This window comes from Emydura macquarii, unplaced genomic scaffold, assembly GCF_026122565.2.
Source record: "Emydura macquarii macquarii isolate MOO-44397 ecotype Brisbane River unplaced genomic scaffold, CSIRO-AGI_Emac_v2 contig_1043, whole genome shotgun sequence".
In the NCBI taxonomy this organism is placed as follows: Eukaryota; Metazoa; Chordata; order Testudines; family Chelidae; genus Emydura; species Emydura macquarii.
Window position 1 is genome coordinate 10,455,224 of NW_027131180.1, and position 22,983 is coordinate 10,478,206.

General features: G+C 40.9%; 1 protein-coding gene across 5 annotated transcripts in view; it reads left to right on the forward strand.

Moving 5' to 3' along the window:
• Window positions 1-4,191: 4,191 nt before the first annotated feature.
• PRRG1 (proline rich and Gla domain 1) overlaps window positions 4,192-22,983 on the forward strand; it is a 52,321-nt gene continuing 33,529 nt past the window's right edge. Inside the window, exons 1-5 of one of the 5 annotated variants that reach the window (XM_067545103.1) lie at window positions 4,238-4,337; window positions 10,703-11,522; window positions 16,203-16,314; window positions 17,651-17,724; window positions 20,039-20,230. In XM_067545103.1, the coding sequence (XP_067401204.1) occupies window positions 20,222-20,230 (9 nt within the window). In that variant the 5' untranslated portion in view covers window positions 4,238-4,337; window positions 10,703-11,522; window positions 16,203-16,314; window positions 17,651-17,724; window positions 20,039-20,221. Of the gene's footprint in view, window positions 4,338-10,702; window positions 11,523-14,773; window positions 16,315-17,650; window positions 17,725-20,038; window positions 20,231-22,983 lie in introns of those variants that run through there. The other 4 variants (XM_067545104.1, XM_067545107.1, XM_067545106.1 and 1 more) reach the window with 4 other exon arrangements.

Sequence of the window (22,983 nt, forward strand, 5' to 3'; positions counted from 1 at the left end):
CTATTTTCTCCTAATCTCACTGTGGCCAAATTTCTTAGTTCCCAAGCTTCCTGGTAAATCCACATAAACAGAGCTGCTGAGAATCAGCTCCTTGCTGCATTGGATGGACTTAAGCTGCATCCCTACATTAGATCTTTTTACTTACTATGGGTTTATCACTTCTGTCTGTCTAGTACAATGTCTTAGTAGCTATGAAACTATTTAATATTTTTATTGAAAATATTAGTGAATATCAACTTTTACAATCAGTCATTCTAAAGAAGCACTAGAATCAAAAGTACTGGAATGTTTAGTGGTTTTATGGGTTAGACATTTTTAGTTGCTTTATAATGTGATTTATAGACCTTGGCATGAAACACAGTAAGATATGACAGGAGAAATGTATTCTTGCAGTAGTTTTAAGAACCACAAATGCATTATAACAGTGTTATAAAAAGCATAATCAATATAAGTAGCAGTAGCATTTTTCTTTCACTGATGTATTATCATATGGAAAAGGAAAATTTTACTTTGAAAAAGGACAAATTGAAACCAAGTATTGTCAAAATTGCAAACAAAAATCCTTCTTCAATTATGAATTGACATTGGCAAGGAAAAATCTCTGGTAAGAATTTAAGATTACTTGGAACATGAAACTGAAAGGTTTATTATACCTCCTTTTAATAAAATGGAAATCATAATGTGGGTGTCTTGCTGTCCCCATGTTCCTGAATTTGCCATTATGACCAGAGTCAGATACTTTCTTAAAAATCTTAGCTCAGATCTTTAGCTGCAAATGAGGAGTACTTAGAACAGCTGAAGAGGGCCTGAAGATGACTTTAAGCCACCTTTTACATTCACCCAACCCTGAAGCTATCCTAATAATAGATTGGTTTCCATCATAAATTAGAACAGCCTGAATGAAACCTGCTGTAACTTATACCATGGTAGCCAGGGGAGAGACTGTTGGGATTTAGTAATGAACCAACCACACCTGCCTCTGCCAGGAGCTACAAGCTTTGTCATCTGAGGATCTCCCTTCAGATGCAGTGATTCTCAACAGGCTGGATCTGCTAGGTTTAATTTAATTCTGCTTTACCAGAGGAGAATGGTGCAGAGCTGTCATAATCATATCAGAATCTATATCCATAAGACACTCATTCTCATGTCAAGAAATCATGATATCCTAGGATACATGGAAATGTGCAAAAGCTAAGATGTTAGAAAGTCCTATTAGTCTAGTCCCAGACATTGATGCATATTATCAAATGCTGAACATCAAATTTACACATCTGTTTTCAAACTGTCTTGTTTTCTCTCAAGGAGTATGAGCCAAACAGAATATGATGACAACCCCTTTTCACAACAATGTGGCTTATTACTGTCCAATATAATACATCTATTCATAATTTAGGATTTGTGCCACATGGGCTAAAATATTGTGACATGGGGAAAAAAGTGAATGTGCCAAAAATAGTTCAGAATGACATTTCATATTGATTCGTGTCATTCTTTCTCTTCGATAGATACACTATACAGGAAAAGGACATTGGTATCTCTACATCCTCAGCATTTTAGCTAGCCTTGATAAGAGGATTGTATTAGTCAATTTCTAATACAATTTGAGAATTAAAATTTCAGTCTCCCTCCTAAACCCTGAAGCCCACCTGTGATTTTGGACCTGCAGTTTGTGTGTATAAACATTTGTGCTCGCAAAAATCTGCATATGTACGTGATGTCAAATTTCCTGTTTGGGTTAGTGATTACTGCTTGCAGTACAAATTTTGTCATTCACAGGATTACATGACTGTGGTTTTTATAAACTAGGTGCTTATTTAGAGGCTCTTTTAAAATCTGTGACCTTTTAAAATTAATTTTGTAGGAAATGATTCTTGACTAGCATTTTGTTTATGTGCTGAAAATGATTGCTGTTTGTGAGATGAGACCCATTTATGAAGAGGAGTTACAGCTAGAAGACTCATAGATGAAGCTGAAGATTTAGAAGCTGTGAAAGTGGTTAACTAGGAAGAGTATATTGCATATGTTTAAATCCAAAATAACCTTATTATGAACCTAAACTACTGTCCACACAATGTTTATCTTAATTTTTCCCCTTAAATGAATGTGACACTGATGAAGCAAAGAGCACTAAATGGGTTATGTTGGCTATATAGGCCTTACTAGTTCACTTTGTTGTCATGGGCATTTAGTTATCTTACAAAGTAATTTATTTCTTCTTCCAATGGATCAAGTGATTTTGAACACACACAGATGAGTTCTAGAGGGGTAGCCATGTTAGTCTGTTTTCAGCAAAACAACGAGAGTTCTGTGGCACCTTAAAGACTAACAAATTTACAAGCCCACTGGTTTCTGCCCATGAAAGCTTATGCCCAAATACATTTGTTAGTCTTTAAGGTGCCACACAACTCTCATTGTTTTGCTGAACACATATAGAATTCCTTGTTTACTGGTTAAACCCCACAAAACATTTCAAATATTTTCATTCAGCCTTCCTTATCTTTGCTAATAACTGTGCTAAATCATGGTAGTATCCATGCTTATTGGCTACAAAATGTATTTTTGAAAATATCTCATCTGTCTTTTAATTCTAAATCTAATTCCAGTAATGAGATTGTGATAGATTTATATAATAGCTAATTCTACATTTAATCTTCTGTTAACATAACTGTAAGTGTACTTCCACTATTGTACAATTAGAACATTCTTTTTTGTGCTGATCGTCAGTCATTTGTTAGCTTACAAAAGTAAAGATGAAAAGTGCTGGATAGACAGCTCTGGAAACCAAAATCATAATCAACTGAAACTGTAGCACAGGCAGTAGCAATGTAAACGTCCAGCACACTGAACTCTGTGCTTCAACCCTGTTTAAGAGAGTTTACCTCTGGGGAGAAATGTTAGTTCAGCTGAGGAGAGGTTTGGGTTTCTTTGGGGGTTTTATTTATTTATTTTTTGTAAAAATCTTACTAGGATATGGATAGAGATCCTCAATCTATTTCATACTGAACAACAGCTATCCATGCAGTTGGACATGGTATCAAGAGGTGAAAGACTGTATCCATAACCGATTCTTTGAGCTAGCCCGTTGTCCTTCTATGCAAACACTTACAAAATTATAGCATCAGAAATGAAGATTGCTACACGTGCTCTCCTCCCCACACTCTTCGGGGTCTGGTGCCAGTGTCCCTGTATGGTTCTGTCCATGCCCTGAGTTACTGTGGTCCTTTGTGGATTTTTGTTTGATGTCTAGGCCAGTCCTTTGTTTCTGGAATACTGAGCTGGGTTATTCTATACAAGTCTTAATGTGGTGCAAACTTCCCCTCTGCTAAGAGTCTTGCTTGGATATGTTTTACTCCATGAGACACATCTTTCAGCAGATTGCATAGTGAAGCCTCATAACCACACACATGACATTGCAACCAACATATTACTATAACAGTAGTGTTCAGTATGTCATGAGCATTCCAGAAACATCTTGCGTGATAGACTTTGCATTAAACAATACACAATTACACTATAAGGGTGATAAAGGGGGGGGGGGGGACCCTTATAGTGTATCACATAACCTGCTACCCTTAATTGCCTATGGTGTGTTATAAATCGTTGTAATGAGCCATAAAACCAGCGTCCCTGTCAAGCCCATGGTTTTTTGATGTCTAGCAGAGTTATGAATTTAAGTTCAGAGGCTCACGTCGGGAGATGCTGTGCAGGTTTCCTTTGAGGGTGGATACTGAAAGATCAGCTATGGCGTGAGCACCTTTCAGGATCCATGGGTTCGACACATGCCTATTACTAGAGGGGGGTGTACCTCTTTCAGTGCACCAAATTCCTCAATAAGAACTATGGGTGAAACCAGAGGAGCCTGACCCTCTGGCACGACCTCCCCCGGAAAGATGGTAAAATATAAAAACAGCCCGGGAGGGGAGGGTGAGCGATGGCTCCCCGTTTGTGAGGCAGGGGCTGGCTCTACTCTGAGGGGCACTAGCGAGAGAACGGGCAGGTCCTAGAGGGGGTGGCTGACTCGAGCCAGAGAATAAAGTGTTAGTGTGGGCAGAGGGAGGGGTAGTGCTGCAGTGGGGGGCAGGGCTGTCAGTTTGTCTGTGCTTATTCTGTTTGTCAGTCAGTGCACAGACCGGACTCCTCTAGAACTCCCGCCCCCGGCTGCCCCAGCCTGCCCCATCCTGGAGCCGGGGAGCCGCGGCGCTTGCGCACAAGCTGCGCTCGCTCGGGTCGGGACTGGGGGTGCCGGGAGCAGCTAGGCAGGCTGCGGGTGTCGCGGCTGGGCCGGACCTGGGTAGGTCGCGCGCCGCCCCTGAGCGCGCTGCGGCCGGCTGGGTGAGGTCAGTGGGGGCTGCTGCTCTGCCGGGCCGGGTTAGGGTGCGCCGCCGGGCAGCGGTGCCCGGGCTAGGCTGGTGGCTGCACGTGGGGGTGCCTGCGGGCGTGTGGTGGGATGGGGGGGAAGGTAGGCACGTGGTACCTGGGGGTGGGTGGCTGGGTGCAGGGGGACTGGCAGGCGGGCGGGGCAGGGAAGGGGGACTGGCCAGTGGGGTCCCGGGGGGTGATTTAAGCAAATAAAGTCCTTCCTCTGCCTCCCCGAACGTTTTGAGTTGGCGCTTGTGTGTGTGTGTGTGTGTGTCATTCTCTCCTTTTGGGGTGTGATGTGCTGGGAAAGTTTGCCGTGGGACTGTGTTTAGTGGGGGTGGAGAGAGCCTGTGTATGGTGCGCTGGGGGAGGGGGAGAGCAGGCAGCTTGCAATGTTGGCTTTCCGGAGGAGTGTGATGGAGGTTTCTGGGCTGATTTCTGTATTTTTTCTGACCCATTGTGCTTCTGAAAATCAACAAAGGGAGAGTCTGTTTTGCAGCCAGCAGTAGGGTGTGACAGAGGTGGGGGAGCGAGCTGCTTTGCTCACACTCTGTGTTCAACAATTGTCTCTTTTGGGAGGACAGAAAAAAAGGCCCTTTCAGCTCTCGCCCTGCCCCCCATGGTCATCTGATGTTGAGTATTTGTGACTGTGAGTTGTTCGGTGGATCGTGGCCCTGGGCCTGCCCTGGATTGAAATAACTACGGATTGGGGGGGCTGGAGTTTTTAAAGGAATAGAATGCTTGCGTCTGTCACTATAGTTTCAGTACTGCATTCAGTTTTACGCAGCTGGCTACCAAGAAGATAAAGGAAATTTAAGGGAAGAGTGAAACCAATGACTGTAACGAGATTGATGAAGAAAATTTAAAATGATATATATGGTGGATCTAGTAGCATCACATACTGTGGTTACCTGACACTTCCCATTATAAAACCCTGTTTTCAGTTGTGTATTACCTTGCTGAACTTCAACTGTTTGGGCTGAAATTTTCCATCCTGTGTGTCTGCCTCACGCTGTTGGTTTTTTAAAAATGTTGTTTTGTTTTCTAATTTAACAAGGCTAGGAAAGAGTACATTGTTCTGTCCGTGTTAAAATGTTCTAGTGACCTTTTGTTTGTGAAGCTCTGATAGCCCCATGCTTTGGATCAGGGACTTGAAATTTGGCAAGCAAGTGGCCTTTGTGTTAGAAATCTGCTTTTTGCCATCCCTGTGAAAATAAGCCACCCAAATTTGGCCAAGTTATAAGCTTTTGAACATTTGAAGTTAGCACACGCTCAGTAGACACTTCTGAGATTTTAGATAAATTCCCTGAAGATTCCATCCATACTGGGCATGCTTCAGGTAGGGGCTGAGCAGAACTTTCCCTGTAATTGCAGCTCAGGTCTGCTGTAGGCCATGGCAGGTCTGGTTCCAGACATTTGAACACTGCCTTTTACTCTTAATGACACCCTGATGGGCCCATGCCACCTGGAAGAGGAAGCTGCCAGATCCAAATGCAGAGGGGGTAAGAGCAGGACTGGTGGGGAGGGTTGATAGGTTCAAGGCCTGGAGGAGGCTGGCAGGGAGAGGGATGGGGGGACATAGTTGGGATGGGTGGAACACAGGGGCTACACTCTGGCTTCTGGTTCCTTCAGTCCATTGGTGTATGACTTTTCAAGAACTCTGTTTTCTTAACCATGGGCTAGTCTACACTTAAAACGTACAGTGGGACAGCTGTATCCGTACAGCTGTGCCTCTCTGAGTGCTTGTGTAGCCATGTTATATTGATGGGGGAGAGCTCTCTTCCGCCAACATAATAAAATCGTCTAAAGGAGTGGTAATAGCTGTGTCGGTGGGGGACACTCTCCTGCTGACAGCGCTGTCCACACAAGCGCTTATGCTGGCAAAATTTGTGCGTCTTAGGAGTGTGGGTTTTTTTCACACATCTGAGCTCCAAAAGTTTTGCTGTCATAAGTGCTAGTGTAGACAAAGCCCAAATCTCAGATTCTCTATCCTCTTTTACTTCTCTACTGTTTTTCATGCTTGTAATAACACCCTCCATAATGAAAGACTATCCAATCAAGGCTTCCAGGATGCTGTCCACACTTAGTTTAGTGTTTCTGCAATCTCTCTTTGGCCTTCCACAGCAATCTCTGTGCCTTCTTCCCTACTGCACCTTAAACTCCAAATAAACTACTTGAAAAAGTGGTGTGGAGAACAATAGGGTACTGGCAAAAAGATGGACTGAATGACTTAATGTCTAACTGCTGCTCTCCTTGCCAGCTATTTTTGTTCAAGTTCAAATGTTGGTAACTATTTAACCTTTTAAAATCTAATCTAACAATACCCAGCCATTTCCTTGTTTACCCTTTGCTGTGTGCTAATGGGTCTTGTTAAATAAAACTCTATTGGTTTTCAAGATTGGAGGTGTGCTTGCGCCTTCCCCTTTTTGCAGGTGACTGTTGATGGTGCTGATGATTTGATTATCTGTAGTGCTGCAGCAATCAGCAGTATTGAGTTACTAATAAAAAATGTGAATTCCTCCCATAAAGATTAAAAAAAACTAATACTTTCAAATTGGAATTTAGAAAACTACATGCTGACTGCCTAAAATCCTACCGAATTTTTGGTTGACATAAAGCATTCACTTCCTGTCTTAAGCTATTGTAGTGTTGCTTTGTGGCATTTCAGGGTAAGGGTGACAACATTTCATGGGTAGAGAATGTGATTTTTGTTGTGTAGCTTGTAAAGTATTTATAATTCTAGATGGAGCTATAAATACGATTGGGTATACACTTGTAATATCAAGCAGGGATTGTCTTTGTTCTACATTTACCCTGCTTTCTGACTATGTTTTCCGGGTGCTATGGTAATGCAAATAATAATAATGCTGCCTGTTTTTAGACTATGGAAAAACACTTTTGGCATAAAATGAAACTTCTCTAGGGTACATGTTTGCAGCTAGTGTGGGAAAAGGGGTCTTGTTCATGGATTCTGAAATTTTGCTGTAATTTTAGACACTTGTGTGTAGTGTTTTATAATTGTTTGGTGGATTGTTTGTTCTAAGAGATCTGAATCAGCAAGTTAAGTTTTCTGTATTAATTGCTACTTAAAGTAACAGTTGGTATTTGAATGGTGATTGGAAAACTATTTAATATGAAATCTTGTAACATTTTTGGGCTAGTGATCAATCTATCCCAACATAGTTTCTCCAGCAGTAGTCAGAAGCAAATGCACCTTTTGTCTCGTCAGTGAAATCGTGCTTCAGGCAGTCAGGGAGTAAACTGTCATGGGGCAGTTTCTTAACCCCAGCCATTGGAGTTTGCACTTGTGCCCTATAGCATAAGGATTTATATCCCTTCCAAAACTCTTGGTTTGTTAGCACTTTTTTATTCATTTGGAGGGTGTGAGATGTTGTTTTTTATGGTTGTAACTCTGGATATCTGTTAACTGTGTAGAAATGCCTAATCCTTTTCTAAAACCCTACTAAACTCTTGGACTCTGTGTTGTGGCAATGAGTTCCATACTCTAATTTCAGGTTTCAGTTTGTTAACTTTATTCATATCTCTAAATCCATAACTTGGATAAAATTTTAACTGCCTCTTCTGTAACATTCCTCGTCTTAGCCATATCTTGTTAAAGAAACTATTTAACACCTGAAGAAGGGACCCTCTTTGTCTGAAAAAGTTTAGCACTATTATCAGGGTCAAAAATATATATCTACCCACTAGCTGCTAGGTATCAGATAAAGAATTTTTGTCTGCAGGAGTACCAGCAAGATCCAGGGGGAAAGCCCTACTCAGAAGTTCAGCCTCCCTGCGTCTCCCCAGCTGCTGAGAGATGGGGGGTGCTGGGATTTTTTTAGCAGGGTGCTGTTTGCTGACTTTGCTTGAAGTCTCCAGCTCTCATATCAACCTTTGGATTCTAGATGTCTCCACTTCTAGCTACTTGCTGAAGGGGAGAGGGAGCTTTTGGTTTCTCCTTTCCTTTTCCTCACCCTCAAGAATCTGGGCTGCTGCAAGGAGTAATAAAGGAAAAAGATTTCTGCTATTGCCCCAGTTCTCCATTTTTTTATCCCTGTAGATAACTCTTGTGCCTGTCTTCTGCCTCTTATAGTGTTCCTTAGCTACCGATGAAATTGACATAATTCTTGACATTCATACTACCTTCACTCCTTACTGAATAACATCCATGAAACTGACTAGTCTTGCTAATTTCATTGTGCTGTTGAATGGCAAAGCTGCCAGCAGCACCAACAGAGTCAGTGGAATAGTTTGGACATTTAGTAAGGTAACACTACATGAGTCTACTTTTGGTTCCCATTTGGGAGGCTTTTTTGCAATGAAAAATGAAATCTTAAATTCTGTAGAAACTGCCTTTAGGTGACATACAGACATGGAAAGCTTTTCACTTCTGATAGTCATGTTTTGAAAATTTCAATAATTTTAGTAGTATCTACAAATATGTCTCTTCCTCATGTGCTTGAGACAGACTTTAAAGTTTAATGATTTTTGTAAATTAATTTCACAGTAGTATTAAGTTTATCAAATGACCCCAGTAGATATAAAACATTTATCTGACTCAGATCTTTTAAAGCTAATTTTAAGTAGTATATTAGGATTACTTTCATTTTTTTTAAAGTTCTGTGAAGTTGTAACAGCCTGGATTGTTCTCTGTAAATGGTTTGTCTCTTCCTTATGTTGTTTGTTTCTTTGATTGTTTTATATTGAGAGAGAAAACATGTGTTGTACTAAACTTAAACAATTATTTCAGACAAAAGAAAGCAAAATGGAAATGGAAACTCTTCTTCTGTAGAGAGAGTGCTGTTTTTTGTAGCAGCTGCAGTGTTTTTTCCCCCCTAGTGTTAGAAGTGTATGGAAAAATCATTTAAACTATACCCTGATGCAAAAATGTGAAGAACTGCCTTGGCACTCTATAATAATTTAAAAATCTTGCCACATGGTTATGTTGCTGCAATTCCAATAACTTTTGTATCATTGTACTTGACTGTCTAAAACTGGAAACAAACACAAATTGCATATCTTGGTGAAACCAGGCTCTATATTTTCAAGTTAAGCTTCAGGCAAAATGGGTCATTTTTCTTTATTGTGGGCTAAGGGAGGATGGCAGAGGTGCACAGTAGAGGGGTGGGGTGGGGAGGCTGGCTAGTTATCTGAAGTATATTCCTCTTCCGTGCTGTAGCAGGCAAATTATTTTTTTTCTGGTTAAAATGTTAAGATCATTTAAATAGTGTGCCCATTTTATTTTTCTCATGTACTTTCACAGCCCAGCTAGAACTCTGTTCTGTGCCGGCCCCCTTTGGGCACAATGGTAATGACTAAGGTGTGCTGTCAGTTACTTTCCATCCATAATGAGTTTGGCGATGGCAGTGGCTCATAGCATGCTTGGGTGGCTGTGGCAATCTTAGAATTACAGGTGTTGGAAGAAAGGGGTCAATCCTGTTAGGTTGAAATATTGGCTCAAAATGCTACAAGACTTTGGATAGAGGGTGATTAGTCTAAATAGAGATGATGCTCTTAGCATTTAAATCTTCACAAATCATACCAGTAGCCCATAGTAAGCCTGCTTCTCGTTTCAAATGAATGATCTTCTCTATACTAGAAGACGGAAGTCTGTAATTGAACTGCTTATGTTGCATCAGGTTAAGCATAAGTGTGTTAGAGCAGTGGTTCTCAATCTTTCCAAACTATTGTACCCCTTTCAGGAATCTGATTTGTCTTGCATACCCCAAGTTTCACCTTACTTAAAAACTACTTGCTTACAAAGTCGGACCTAAAAATACTAAAATGTCACACCATACTATTACTGAAAATTTGCTTATTTTCTCATTTTGGCTGTAGGAAATTTTAGTTTGTACTGACTTTGCTAGTACTTTTGATGTAGCCTGTAGCATTCATTTCATTTGCTAACATAAAAGGAAAGAAAGAAAGATTGTAGCTGAGGCCTTGTCTGACATAAGTAAGTAACACATGAGGGAGGCCTTGTTTCTTGGAAAATAAAATTAGGGAGGTAAATGAATTATTGGGCTGAAAACAGAAAGTTTGTGCTAAACAAAAAGGTCAGTAGGCTAAGAAGAAAGAATGTATGAGCCAATTAAGATAAGAGGGAGAACACCCAGAGAACTGTTTACTATGAACTAGATAACAAGGGACAAAATAAGTTAGGAAGGTAGAGATGAGGTAAAGAGGAAGTCGAAACATGAACAGTGCGTGGATGGAGCATGTGGTACAGGGATTGGTTCCTGATAAGAAATCCAGCCAATCCTAAAATATATGATGCAATGTACAGTAAATGCAGTGAGATGTAATGTACATGAAGGGTGAAGATTTCTGTGTAACTCTGCAGCTGTGATGTTTCCTGCGTCTGTCTCCTGTGTCCGAGTCTCATCAACTCAGCGTAACGCCAAATAAAGACACCAGAGTGATGAAGGCTGGAGCTGAAATGAGTTCTTGGGAAGCTGAGTGGAAAGAGGTCTGCAGGAATCCCAACACACAAATGTACCTATTCTGAGATGTGAAATCTTTCTGAACTCTAAAACATAAGTATATAAATACCTCCACTGGTAATTTATGGAGACATTATACACTGTTGAGGGAATGTGAGAGAATCTATATTTGAATAGTTGGAAAAATTAGTTACTATACCTATTATGTGATTAAAATCTATGTGCAAGTAATATAGATCATTTTGTGCCTTGGATAATCTTTTGCCTTCCAAATTGTCAGATCTCGGTTTCCTAACTCCGTGAAAAGAAACTTCTACATTTATCCTTAAATCCAAAAGACTTAATGGCTAATATCTGATACAGACTGGCATATTGGGAGACTGGAAGCTTGTATACAGATGCTTGGACCTAAACTGGAAAATCCTGAAGAGGTTTTGTTTTTTATTTTGGGACTGGGAAGGAGAGAGAGCATCAAAAGGGCTCAAAGTATAAGGGAAAGAACTATATAGGAATAATAGATATTCTTTACTCTGTGTGTAGCTTTTATTAACTTTAAAATAGGACAGGTCTTGGGTCTTGATCCCGCGATTTCTTGTGTGTGGACAGATTTCTGCCCTTGCAGTGGAACTCTACTGACGTCTGTGGACTATGCTTAAGTGCTGTAGGCCACCTAGACAGAGGAAACTTCAGGATCTGTATACCAGGAAAAATCATTCACTGGTAAGTAGGGAGACTGTTCTTGGAGTGCATTCCCACTTGCAGAATATAGTGCCCTGCTGTTGAACCACTTTGAAAAGCCTTGTGTGTTGGGGATTGCATGAGAGCTCTCGACAAACCTGTGCTTTAGGTTGGGAGAACACTTCTTCCCCTGCACGCCCAGTTTCTTTAACTGTGATCAAACATACCTAACCTTTGTGTCCTCAGGACTAGACTTTCCCCTGAAAAGAGCTTTAGATTCAGCTGTAAATTATTAGCTTAGGTTAGTGGAGGGTAGTTAGTGTCCTTCCCCTGTTCCTGGCAACCCTTGGCCCCTTGCCCTAAGGGATTCAAGAAATGCACATCTTGTTGAGCAATCACACAGAAGACCAGCACCTGTGTCTGATGTCTTCTGTGCCTCAGAGAAGCCCACTTGGTAACCCAGTTACAGTACTGTTTGCTGCACTTTTATTCCCTCCAGCAGAAGAGACCCTTGAAGCTCCAGGCTCATCAGGCTTCTCAGCTTGATACTCTGAAGGGCCATTGGAGGTACTGAGTGTCCATATCAGTGTTGTCTTATGACAAGGTGATGCTCTGGCCTTGCTGCTGTCTTATCATACGCTTGAGATCAGAATCTCCTCTGTCTCATACTGCTCACAAATTCCTTACCTGGCACTGCTGGTGCTGATTAAAAGCTAAAGCAGCATCAAAGACCAAAGCAGCACCGTTCCCTTTGGCAGCGAGTCTGAACCTGTCCTCCTCCAACACCACCTTTTCAGCACTGCAAGTTCATGCAGGTGCTCACTCAAGTAAAAGGGAAAAGAAGAGAAATCACATCTCTCCTCTAGGGATGTAAACAAGAGAATAAGAAGCATGATCTTTCTCTTCCTTTATACTCCACAACCTACAAGTGCTTTGAAGACACTCACATGATACCACTGTCACATCATCTCCACACGTCGCTGGCATTGGACATCTCTCCATCAAAATGGGATTTCTCATTGGTTTGGATCCTGATTAACATGGAGAGATTGAAGTGGGAGTCCATCGCTGAGATTATTAGCTGTTTTTCTGCTACTTGACTCTGTGCAGGTTTCTGCTCCTCCAATCCTGATCTGCAGCTAGAATACCTTCATTCCCTCTAGAGATTAATTTGGTGAGTCCCCTGACTTGACCTCAGGATCTCTTTCCTCACCTCAGATCCAGACATTTTAAGGTATTATGCAGAATAGCTCATGTGGTCCTACATATAGTACTGCCTGCAAGTCATTGGGGAATCTGCGAGACCAGTTCCATCACTGATCTTGGCACCAATGCCAGTAGCCCTCCCAGAACTGTCCCTCAGTTCCAGTTCCCTCACCAGTGCCTATTTCTCATCCGACACTGACACAGCTTTCTTTGTACTGATCTCAAATCTCTCATATCTGCAAAGAATGGGATGAGACTCCTTCAGATGGACTATATGAGCCCTCCTTTGAAGGAACTTGCAGATTGATGCTTCCCTCCAAATGACAGTTTCATATGCTGTTGGGGAGAAAGACACACATTCTTTAATTGCAAGCAGGCCTCATGGCACTTTTGCACAGATAGAAGAGGAAATATGTACTGAAGTACAACATGATAATACAGAAATCACTCGTGCTTAAAACTATTGCAGATGCAGGACAACAGTCTTGGTGTAAAACACTATTAGGGCGGTTGCAAATCTATTACCTAAATAAGTCATAAAATACAATTCATTATTATTAACTGCTACCATTGGACAGTGACTTCTATCACGAACACATCTCCTTCCTGCACATAATTAACCATACATCTTTAGGTCCATGTGGACCTAATACCTAATGTTTTAACATAAAAACGTCAATTTCTTGTAACTTTTGATCCTTATACACACACATCCCAAATTTTCAGGGGCCATACACACTGAAACATGTCAATAGTTTTTCATTGTTGATGTTCTTTATATGCCCAGGAATGGTGATCGACAGAATACATAACCAAATTTTTTGTTAGCTGGATTCCCACAGGTACCACTGAGTACATATCAATAGTGAGATTTGGGTGTACAGTTACTACATATGCTCGTAGAACCATTTGGTCTTTATTCAGTGTAAAGTTTACCTGTTTCCACCATGCCATTAATTGTCTCTCCCCTTCTATACATTTTTTTAAGAAGAACTTTATTTTCAAAGGCAAGTTTTCTTGCATTCCTTTCTGGATTATTTGAACGACCAATTGCTGACTTATTTCCTGGGCCTGTGTACAGGTTAGTGCAAGGTATACATTTTCTTGTATTGTATCCATAGTCCCTGCTAAAAGTAACAAATTCTTTTCACCTTGCTGTTGCCATATGATGATGATTTACAAAGTAATTGTTGCCCCATTTTTAAATTTTGACAAGGATGCACTGTTGGGCTTTTTCAATTTATATTTCAGCTGTAATATAGCTTAGTTTGTTTACCAATATCTTTACGTTAGTAGCATCCAATAATTTCAATTTTTAATTCAGTTCCACTTAATGCAGTTTTTAAATACATTGCTTGGGAGCCTTTTCTTAGGTTATCCATCCTTCCTGGCTACCAAGCAAATTCAATAACCTTCAATATTTCACATTGGATAGTATTAGGACAGCTGTACCCACTGTCTTTTTACTGTACTGCCCTTTATAGTAATCAGGGAAGTTGTTGTAATGGCCTTCCTTTTCTTACATCCAATTTTATACAACACCCCAGGTGCATTCAGCTAAGCTTACATGATAGAGGTTTATGTTTATTCTTTCATTCCCACCAACAAATAAACCTTGTGTCCTGGGCATATTTTATCTTTAAATATGCGTTTACCACCTGTGGATGTTTCCCTGTTAACAGACTGGCATTTCTTGAACTTTGCCCTTCTGCAACAGCACCGGAGACATTGAATACCCTGTATGACATATTACAGTTGCAGACCACCGAGAACTTGGCTCTACCTATAAGCCTCACCCTTCTCAAACCAGACAAGGATGTCTGGCTGTCTCCTTTTTTTGTCCACACCTGTATCCCAACAAGCAGCCATGATGTATCCTGTGCAGCATCCTCCTCCAACTCAGTGATGGTGTCTGCAGCATGTGAGTTAGAGAAAACCAAGTGTTTCATTCCACCTCTTATAACAGAGGGGTGTAAGCTGGATGCTTTTGGCAGGAGAGCCCCCTCACCCAGCTCACTAAGCTTTTTGGGTGGTCAGGTTTATCAGGCCATCTTGTTCTGCTACAGTTATGCTCTGTCGGTTGCCATGAACCCCATTCAGGACTCTTTGGCAGAGGAGCAGAATGAAGCAGCCAGTACCCTGATTACTGAGGGCTGTATGCTCATTAAGTACTCGCATCACAGGAGTGGCTCTTAGGAGATACTGGCTGGTATCCTCTGGCCTTGCATCTGATTCCCACAGGAAAATTGGAAACCTACCATCTGAGTGCGCTGGTCTCTTTAGTGACTGATAACAGATGAAGCCGTATCCCTTCCAGCTCTACATTTCTTTGATTCTGTAAAATTAAGGCTATTGTCTCTTCCCTAGGATTAACCCAGTCCTCTTCCTCAACTCGGAGGACCTTCTCCTACCCAGGCTTCCACTTCCAGAGACAGACTCCTTTGTCAGTAATAGACCATAGTATTCTAATTTTGTGAGGAACTGGTCTTGAGTACTAGTTCTTGAACAATATATGGTCCAATTTTGGCATTATAATGGGAAAAACTTAGTGTTCATGGTAAAGTAGCTGTGCTGAGCAGGGACAATATATATATATCTCCAGGAAATGTTGGCAAGCCATGTAGAAATTCCTGTGTGTTCCAATCTACTTGGCACTACTCTTGCAGTGATCTCTGGGAATGTATTTTGGGCTAACATGAACTTTTATGCTGCTGAGCCAAGTTTTAGAGAGCACGTGAGCTTAAAATCAAACACTGGAATCTAACACTTTTTAGCTGATGTTTCTTCTTGAATGTATCATTTATTTCAATCAAAAGAATTATCTGAGATCTTAATTGACTATATGCATATTCAGAATTTTCAGATTGAATGGTTTCCACGTCTTACTAAATGACTGGAACATGTGGAAATAGGTCTAGCTTGTAAAAATATAACAGGGTGTTGTTAATGCAAGGATCAGAAATTAAATAGTCTAGTTCCAACATGCTAGCATGGTTATCTAAAGGGTTGAGATTGCTAACGTTACTCTTGAGTGATCTTGGACTCTTAATTATTCCCATCCACCTAGCTTTTTTTTGTTTTTAAATTTGTTACTTTACATGACATTGATGTTCACATTTTAATGGGTGTGGTACTCATCACCTGCACTTCTATACATGTTAGTTCTATTCTGTGCTATGATGAATAAGTTCTTATACCACTCTCGCCATAGTATCCAAGGGACAATTTTTTAAATTATTTAGGTGCCTAAAGTTTCAGATAGATGCCTAGTGGGATTTTTAGTAGTAGGTGCTTAACTCAATTGAAAACAATGGGAGTTAGGAGTCTGGATATTTCTGAGAAGTCCATTAGGTACGTATCTGTATCCTTAGCCTTTTTATGCCTTTAAAAATTTGGTCCTGTGCACCTTCTTGTAGTGCATTCAATGACGCGACTAACATCTAGTAGCAGTATGTGTGGGATCTGTGACCATAAGAAGGAGTCAAAGTGTTTGTTTATTTTATCCCCTTTTCTCAGACTGATTCCTCATTTCTTTGCCTTCAACCACAGCATTGAACCAGGGCAGAAGTCAGGTTGAGCTCACGGAGACACACTATATTCTAATTACTCTTCTGGAGCAACACAAGGGGTAAGATGTTTCTCTCTGCAACTCAGTCTACAATCAGAACAGTGTAGGGACAGGGGGAACCAAATTTGCCATGCTACCGCTTGCAGCATGCTTTCTCTCATGGAAGGCACAATCCCAATAGTCCAAGATTTTGGCTCTCACAGTTACATCAGCAGCATACCAGACAGCAAATTAGTTTTGGATTACTTTCTCTATCAGCACTGAGGTTTTGGGCCCCAACCTGGATGTGAGAACCTGGAAGAAGGTCCAAGTTGAAGATGCCCAGGTTATGGGCCTGAGTGACAGGCAGATGGTGGTGGTGTTCTCCACAGTGTTTAAGAAAGGGGAAAGCAAGAAAAGCTTGGGGGCAGGAGGGTTAAGAGTTTCGTTTTAGTCATGTTGAGCTTTAGCTGACAGTAGACAGCTGTGAGGATATGTTAGCAACAGACCAAGATTTTTAGTTCGGACTGAAGGAAACAGATCCAATATAGAGAGGCAGATCTCCATTTCATCATAGAAATGGTAGCTGAATTTGTAATGAGATTACCCAGAGAAAAAGTGTAATGAGAGGGACCAAGGTCAGATCTTTGAGGTGCTCCTACAAAATGCTAGATGAGGGATGAGGAAGATATTCCAAAGGAGATGCTGAAGGAGCAACTAGAGAGGTAGGAGGAGAACTAAGAGAGGACAGAACCTGGGAAACCAAAGGAAGACAGAATTTGAAGAGGAGGAGCATGGTCAAGTGTGTGGAAGGTGGCTGACATGTCAAGGAGGATGAAGTACTGGTCCTGAGATTTGTCAAAGTGGTCATTGGAAGGTTTTTGGCAAGAGCTGTTCCAGTACAGGGCAAGAGGCAGACACCAGATTGGAGTGGGTATAAGATGGAATTGGAGGAGAGGAACTCCACATAATGGATTGTACGTGGTATGTGCAATAAGCTTAGAGATGAAAGGAAGGTGGGATAGTAACTGGAGAGGCAAGTGAGATCAAGGGTGAGTTTTGTTAAGAAGGGAGAGACTAAAGCTTGCTTTTATTGTGAAGGAGATCAGGAGATAGCATGGGATGGGGTTAAAGGAGCAAGGGGAGCGTTCGAGGAGAAAAGCAGAAGAGAAACATCTTTGTTACTGATGCGAAAGAAGGGAGTGCGGGGGTGGGAGGGGAAGGTGTGGGCAGTGGGAAGGTCATGTTGTATTTTTTTGTCAGTTTTATCTTGGAAAAAAATTGGCAAGATCCTGGGCAAAGAGAGAAGTGGAGGCAGGAGGAGGGTGAGGTTTGAGGACTACCATGGGGTCAGGAAGGAATTTTCACCCAGGTCAGATTAGCAGTGACGTTGGGGCTTTTTCACCTTCCTCTGCAGCCTGGAGTAAGAGTCACTGGCTATGATTATCTGGATATGTCTCCATCAGTTCCCTGCCACTGTGGGAGCTTCAGGTATTGATACACCTCAGCCCCTCTTATTCCTGGCTGCGGCACATAATAGTTTAGTCTTCTGGGGACTGTAATATTTTGGTCTAATTTCACTTGCTGGGTTTGGTGTGTAGGTCCTGGGTGGTGGTGGTGGCTTGTGATATACAGAAGGTCAGACTAGATGATTTGATGGTCCCTTTTGGCCTTGAACTCTCAAACTCTCTAAACTATTGGCCTGCACAAATTCAATGAGCTTTTTGGCAATGCAGAGATACAGGCTACTCTAAAAAAGGAACCGCCTCACTAGCAGCAGTGTAATTCTGGCTAAAGTAGTGATAGTATGACTACTCCACTGTTCTTCCCAAGACCTGATTCACTCTGTTCAGGCTCTCTGTCATGTACTTGAAGGCAATTAGGCTGACTAGACTGACTTTGAAGAAGGGAAAGTGCACCCAATAGGGAGATTGTCTCTTCCTCCCAGATGCCTATCCTGCCAACATAGCATGAGTGTGGGGAGATTGTTCAGGCAGGAGAGAAATGTTAAAGGATGTGTAACTTGAAACATCCTGTCTAATTTTGGGATGGATTTTTTTTTTTCCCCCTAGTGAGAGGCCACTAGTCATCTAGCAGCTACTGCAAATCAGATTAATTCTTCACTGAACCCACAGCATGCACTAGTGGTGTATATGTTACGTGCACAGTAGATGTCTTTGTAGCACCTAATGGGGGGGGGGATATTGCAATTAATTATAGAAGCAAATTGTTCATATTCTAGATACACATTAATTTAGGGTGTCTTTGACTCTCATAGCAAGTGGTGTTTATTTCTCAAAATATGATGGTCCCTATCTTCAAGTTACTGTGGTGAACATAAGACTAAACCTGCTAAATAGTATAGGCTGCAGAGTATCCCATTTCCCTTTCTTATCTAGCACTCCCTTTTTGACATACTATGGGCCCCACTTGTGGATTATATATTCTGCTAGAGGAGAACAGTATTTTTAATGTACTGACAAGCAAGTAGGTGTTCAGCAACCATTCCTTGTTGTATAGCTTGGGCTAGATATTTCATCTAGCTGCCTAGCCAGAGGTTTCACACTTTGCTTAGTGATATTGCAGTTTGTGCTGTCTACCTGAATTAATTCTGTCACTATTTCTAGATTTGTATATAACCGGTTATATAGGTTGTATTCTGGAGTGAAGTTGGAGTCTGGCATGAAGTAGGAGATCTCGGAGGAGAGGATTTCCCAAACAACATATAAAAATGTCAGCATTGCTGTTAAGATGCTGATTTTTATTTTTTCTACAATATATACTTTACTGGTTCAAAACCATCCTATCCTGCAATATGGTTAAATTCCTCCTGGAGGTGGGAAGTAGGGAAACTTTAGATTGTTTCAGAATTTGAAGAGGGTAGTAAGTGAGTCAGCAATAAGTGGAGTTGTTCGTTTTTTAAAAAAAAAAAACCTATTTATTTAGGAAGTTTTAGCAAGTTTACAATCCTTGCCATATGAATATCAGAAACTTGAAAGTTGCCATACTTCTACAAAAAAAACTTCAAAAACAGACTTCAGAGGGAAACTGCAGAGCTAGAAATCATCTGCAAACTTGACACAATCAAACTGGGTCTAAATAGGGACTTGGAATGGTTATCTCATTACAAGAAGTAATTGTCTCTGTTCACACATTCTCACCTCCTAATCAATGGTTGTGAATAGACCTCAACTATTCTAACTGAATGGACTTTGGTTATATCTACCTGCCCCATTGTTTTTCCTTACCCTTGGATATGTGTATATATATACCGCCTATGTAATTTCTATTTCTTACATCTGATGAAATGGGTTACAGCCCATGAAAGCTTATGCCTGCATAAATTAAATTGGTTAGTCTTTAAAGTGCTACAGGACTTTCATTGTAGAAACAAAACAATCATTACAACAGTTAGCTTTTGTTTGAAGAGACGTTATACAGGAATATAGTCATCCGATCTTTCTGTTTATCAGGATTTTACCATGTTACAGAGCGAGCATCATTACAACACCTATAACTTAATAGTGATTTTTATAAACTGAGTGAAATCTCAGTATACACATTTAACAGACCAGGTATGTGTATCAAATGCTAATATTTTTTTTTTTTTTTTTTAAAGACCGGTGTGCTGGTTTTTTTTTTTTTTTTTTTTTTTTTTTTTTTGCAGGTGAATATACTTTGTTGGATTATTAAGCAAAAGGAAACAAATAGCTAAATATCTATCTGTCCTTTGTCTGTTTTCCTGGGTATGTATTGTATGTAGTCCAGCCATTCCTCTATGGCTGAACTATTTTTATTTCTCCAGTGAGAGGCTACCATAAACCAAGCAGCCCCTAGTAGAGGAGAGATGAATTATTCATTTCCTTCTTGGCTGACCATTTCCACTAGGAGTATCCAAGAAGATTACCAAGAGATCATTTGGTAATAAATATCCAACAATTTGTGATGTGTGGTTATGGATTGCATCCCAGTACTCTAATGACTGGACATGTCTAAGGTATGTGCATACAAATCTCATCTTTGATCACAATTTCTCCATTTTTTAACCTGACTGGTGTGAGGTACCATTGAAACAGAATCATGAGAGAAATTTTCTTTTATTGTGCAGCAAACCCCATTCCTCTGGAATAATTTGTCTGTCTACATCCTTTTCCCAGCATGTCCGATATGGATATTTTTCTGTTAGTTAAGAAAGCTCTCTGCAATGATCAATATAAATTAGTTATGTTTTTGTTCCTAATAGCACCGATGCCATCACTTCTAGTACAGTTAGCTTTTGTATAAAACGGGTTTTCTAGAAAGTTGAGAAACATAATGCCTGACTTGAAAGTGCTGGTCCCAGGGGAGAGTGGGCCAGTTAAAATTAGATTTGATCTCTAAATAAGTTAGAAAATTTTCTTTATTGAAGTGTGTGTGTGTAAAATATATATTGTGTATATATATATTCCATGTCTCTCCTAATCTTTGATGCTTTCTGTTTTGCGACTTGGGTTAAGATCTGGATTATTGGCAATGGATGTCATTGGTGTGGGAAAATAACTTTATTTATCTGTAGTTCTATCCCAAACCAATAGGGTAGCCTTTTCTAAAGGATATGTGTGAATTTTTTTTTAATTCATGAATTGGAGTTATTTTTATGATGCTGCAAAACCCCTTGGATTGTAGTTGTACATGAAGTGAAGCTACTGAGTTATCAGTCATTGAAAAGATAACGACTTCTAGCCAGGTGGGGGGTAGGAGGGACATGCACCTTTTTCTTATTAAGGAAAAGGAGAGGCTTTTTTTTTTTTTTTTAGTTTAGTTTGGTTACCAATCTGGTTACTTCTCATTTATTGGACTGATAACTTATAACATACATACTCAAATCAATCCCCATCACAATATGAGGCTTCTTTTGTTTGTTTGTCCATGTTCTCCCCCTGCCAAATTTTCCACATGGGTGTTCTTCTCCTCCTTCCCCCCAAGATCATGCTGTACTGGTGCTCAGACATCAGTATGAAAGGCACATGTGGCTAGATGGTTTGCACTCTGTTCCTAGTGGAAGGCGTCTATGCGCAGAGAGGGAAAGTAACAAAGTTAGACGGTGTGTTTCTAAGTACACAGCAGGCAGAGCTGTCTGGTTGTGACTACTGGAGCCTGTGTGTGAGATTTTAAATGTTTCATTGAAACCCACACCAAAGTTATTCATTAAGGATGAAGCAATAAAAACTAACTAGAAATTAATCTAGAATAAGGTAATCTGTTAAATGACCCCTAGAGAGACAATGTGGGTGAGGCAATGTATTTTATTAGACCAGCTTCTGTTGGTAAGAGAGAAGCTTTTGAGCCATATGGAGCTCTTCTGCAGGTCTGGGAAAGGTATTCACAGCACCACAGTGATTTTGTTTTTTGCTATGGTGCTTGGAATTACCTTTCCCAGAGCTGAAGAAGAGCTCAGTGTTGTCAACCTAGGCACCTCTGAACACCTAACAGTGGTGTGTATACAGCTTCTTCACCAAGTGGACATGAGAATGTGAGCTAGTGCTTTGTGACTTTGTCCATCATTCGAACACCAAGTTCATGCATGTAGGTTTTTGCATTGGAAATTAGTATTAGAAACATGAAATCTGCTTGCAGCACAAATCTCAAGCATTCACTCCCTCTTATCATTCATGGTCTCATCCACAAAGAAATGCCCAATGCTTTCTGGCCAAGCTTTTGAAGCATTGGCTCCCAGAGTGGCATTGCGTAGCATGATGATATGTGTGGATACTCGGCTGATGACATCGTACATGCTTTAAATGTATTGGTCTTTGTCCTTATCAGTGAGGTTAGGACGTGCATCATCAGCAATGATGGTGATGTTGCCATATTTGAGAAAGTCTTGCCACCCTGGTATGTTTTGGAGATGGGAGACAAACTTATGAAAGCTTTGAGCATTCATTGACAATGCCAAGGCAACACCACCAACGTCGACACCCTCCCCACTGGGGCCTGACTACAGATAATGATAGCTGCTAATAATTGTCTTGCTGGCACCCCTCCAATAGGTCTCGCTGAGTCCTTCCATGGACACGTTGTATTGGTTTAATTCATGTCATGAAAGCAGGAGCACCAATGATTTTCAGGGTGACTACATTCCAAACAGCAAATCTATATGGGTATGAAGGTTAAAAAATTGTGAGCCCATCATTCAATAAAGGGGACTGTTCCGTGTTCCAGTTTGAGTAATGTTTTGCATGCAGTTCATAGCAGCAAAGGCGTGCACCCTCTTAGGCAGGCTACGATTAGTAGTAGAGCTTGAAGACATGATTGAGGGAAATCATGCTCCATGAAATTCACACCCTAGTAGGGGCTTCATGAGAAGGATGTCTACCACCACCACCAAACCCGAGAGTTTCGACACAGGAAGGTTGAGGTGTATAGAGCCTTGATGTAAAAGCTGCATTTGGCTATTTTGTTCTTCGCTCCTTTGGCTCTGGCTGTAAGCTGCCAGGGTGCCTGGCAAGATCCTCAATCTTCTCATAGATATGCTCTGTGAAAGTGAGATCTGTATCCACTTAGATACTAGGATGTGCAACAGCGATGTCTGTCAAGGGTGCATGGCGGTCCCTTACCATGCAACACACTTATTGACTGGATGATGGAAGCTGTCACTAGCTGCATACTGGGAATGGTACTGCATAACTTCTGCATAATAGACCTGGAATTTGTGGATGACACAGCTATATTCACTTCCTCACAAATTAATTTTAAAGACTTGGATACAGT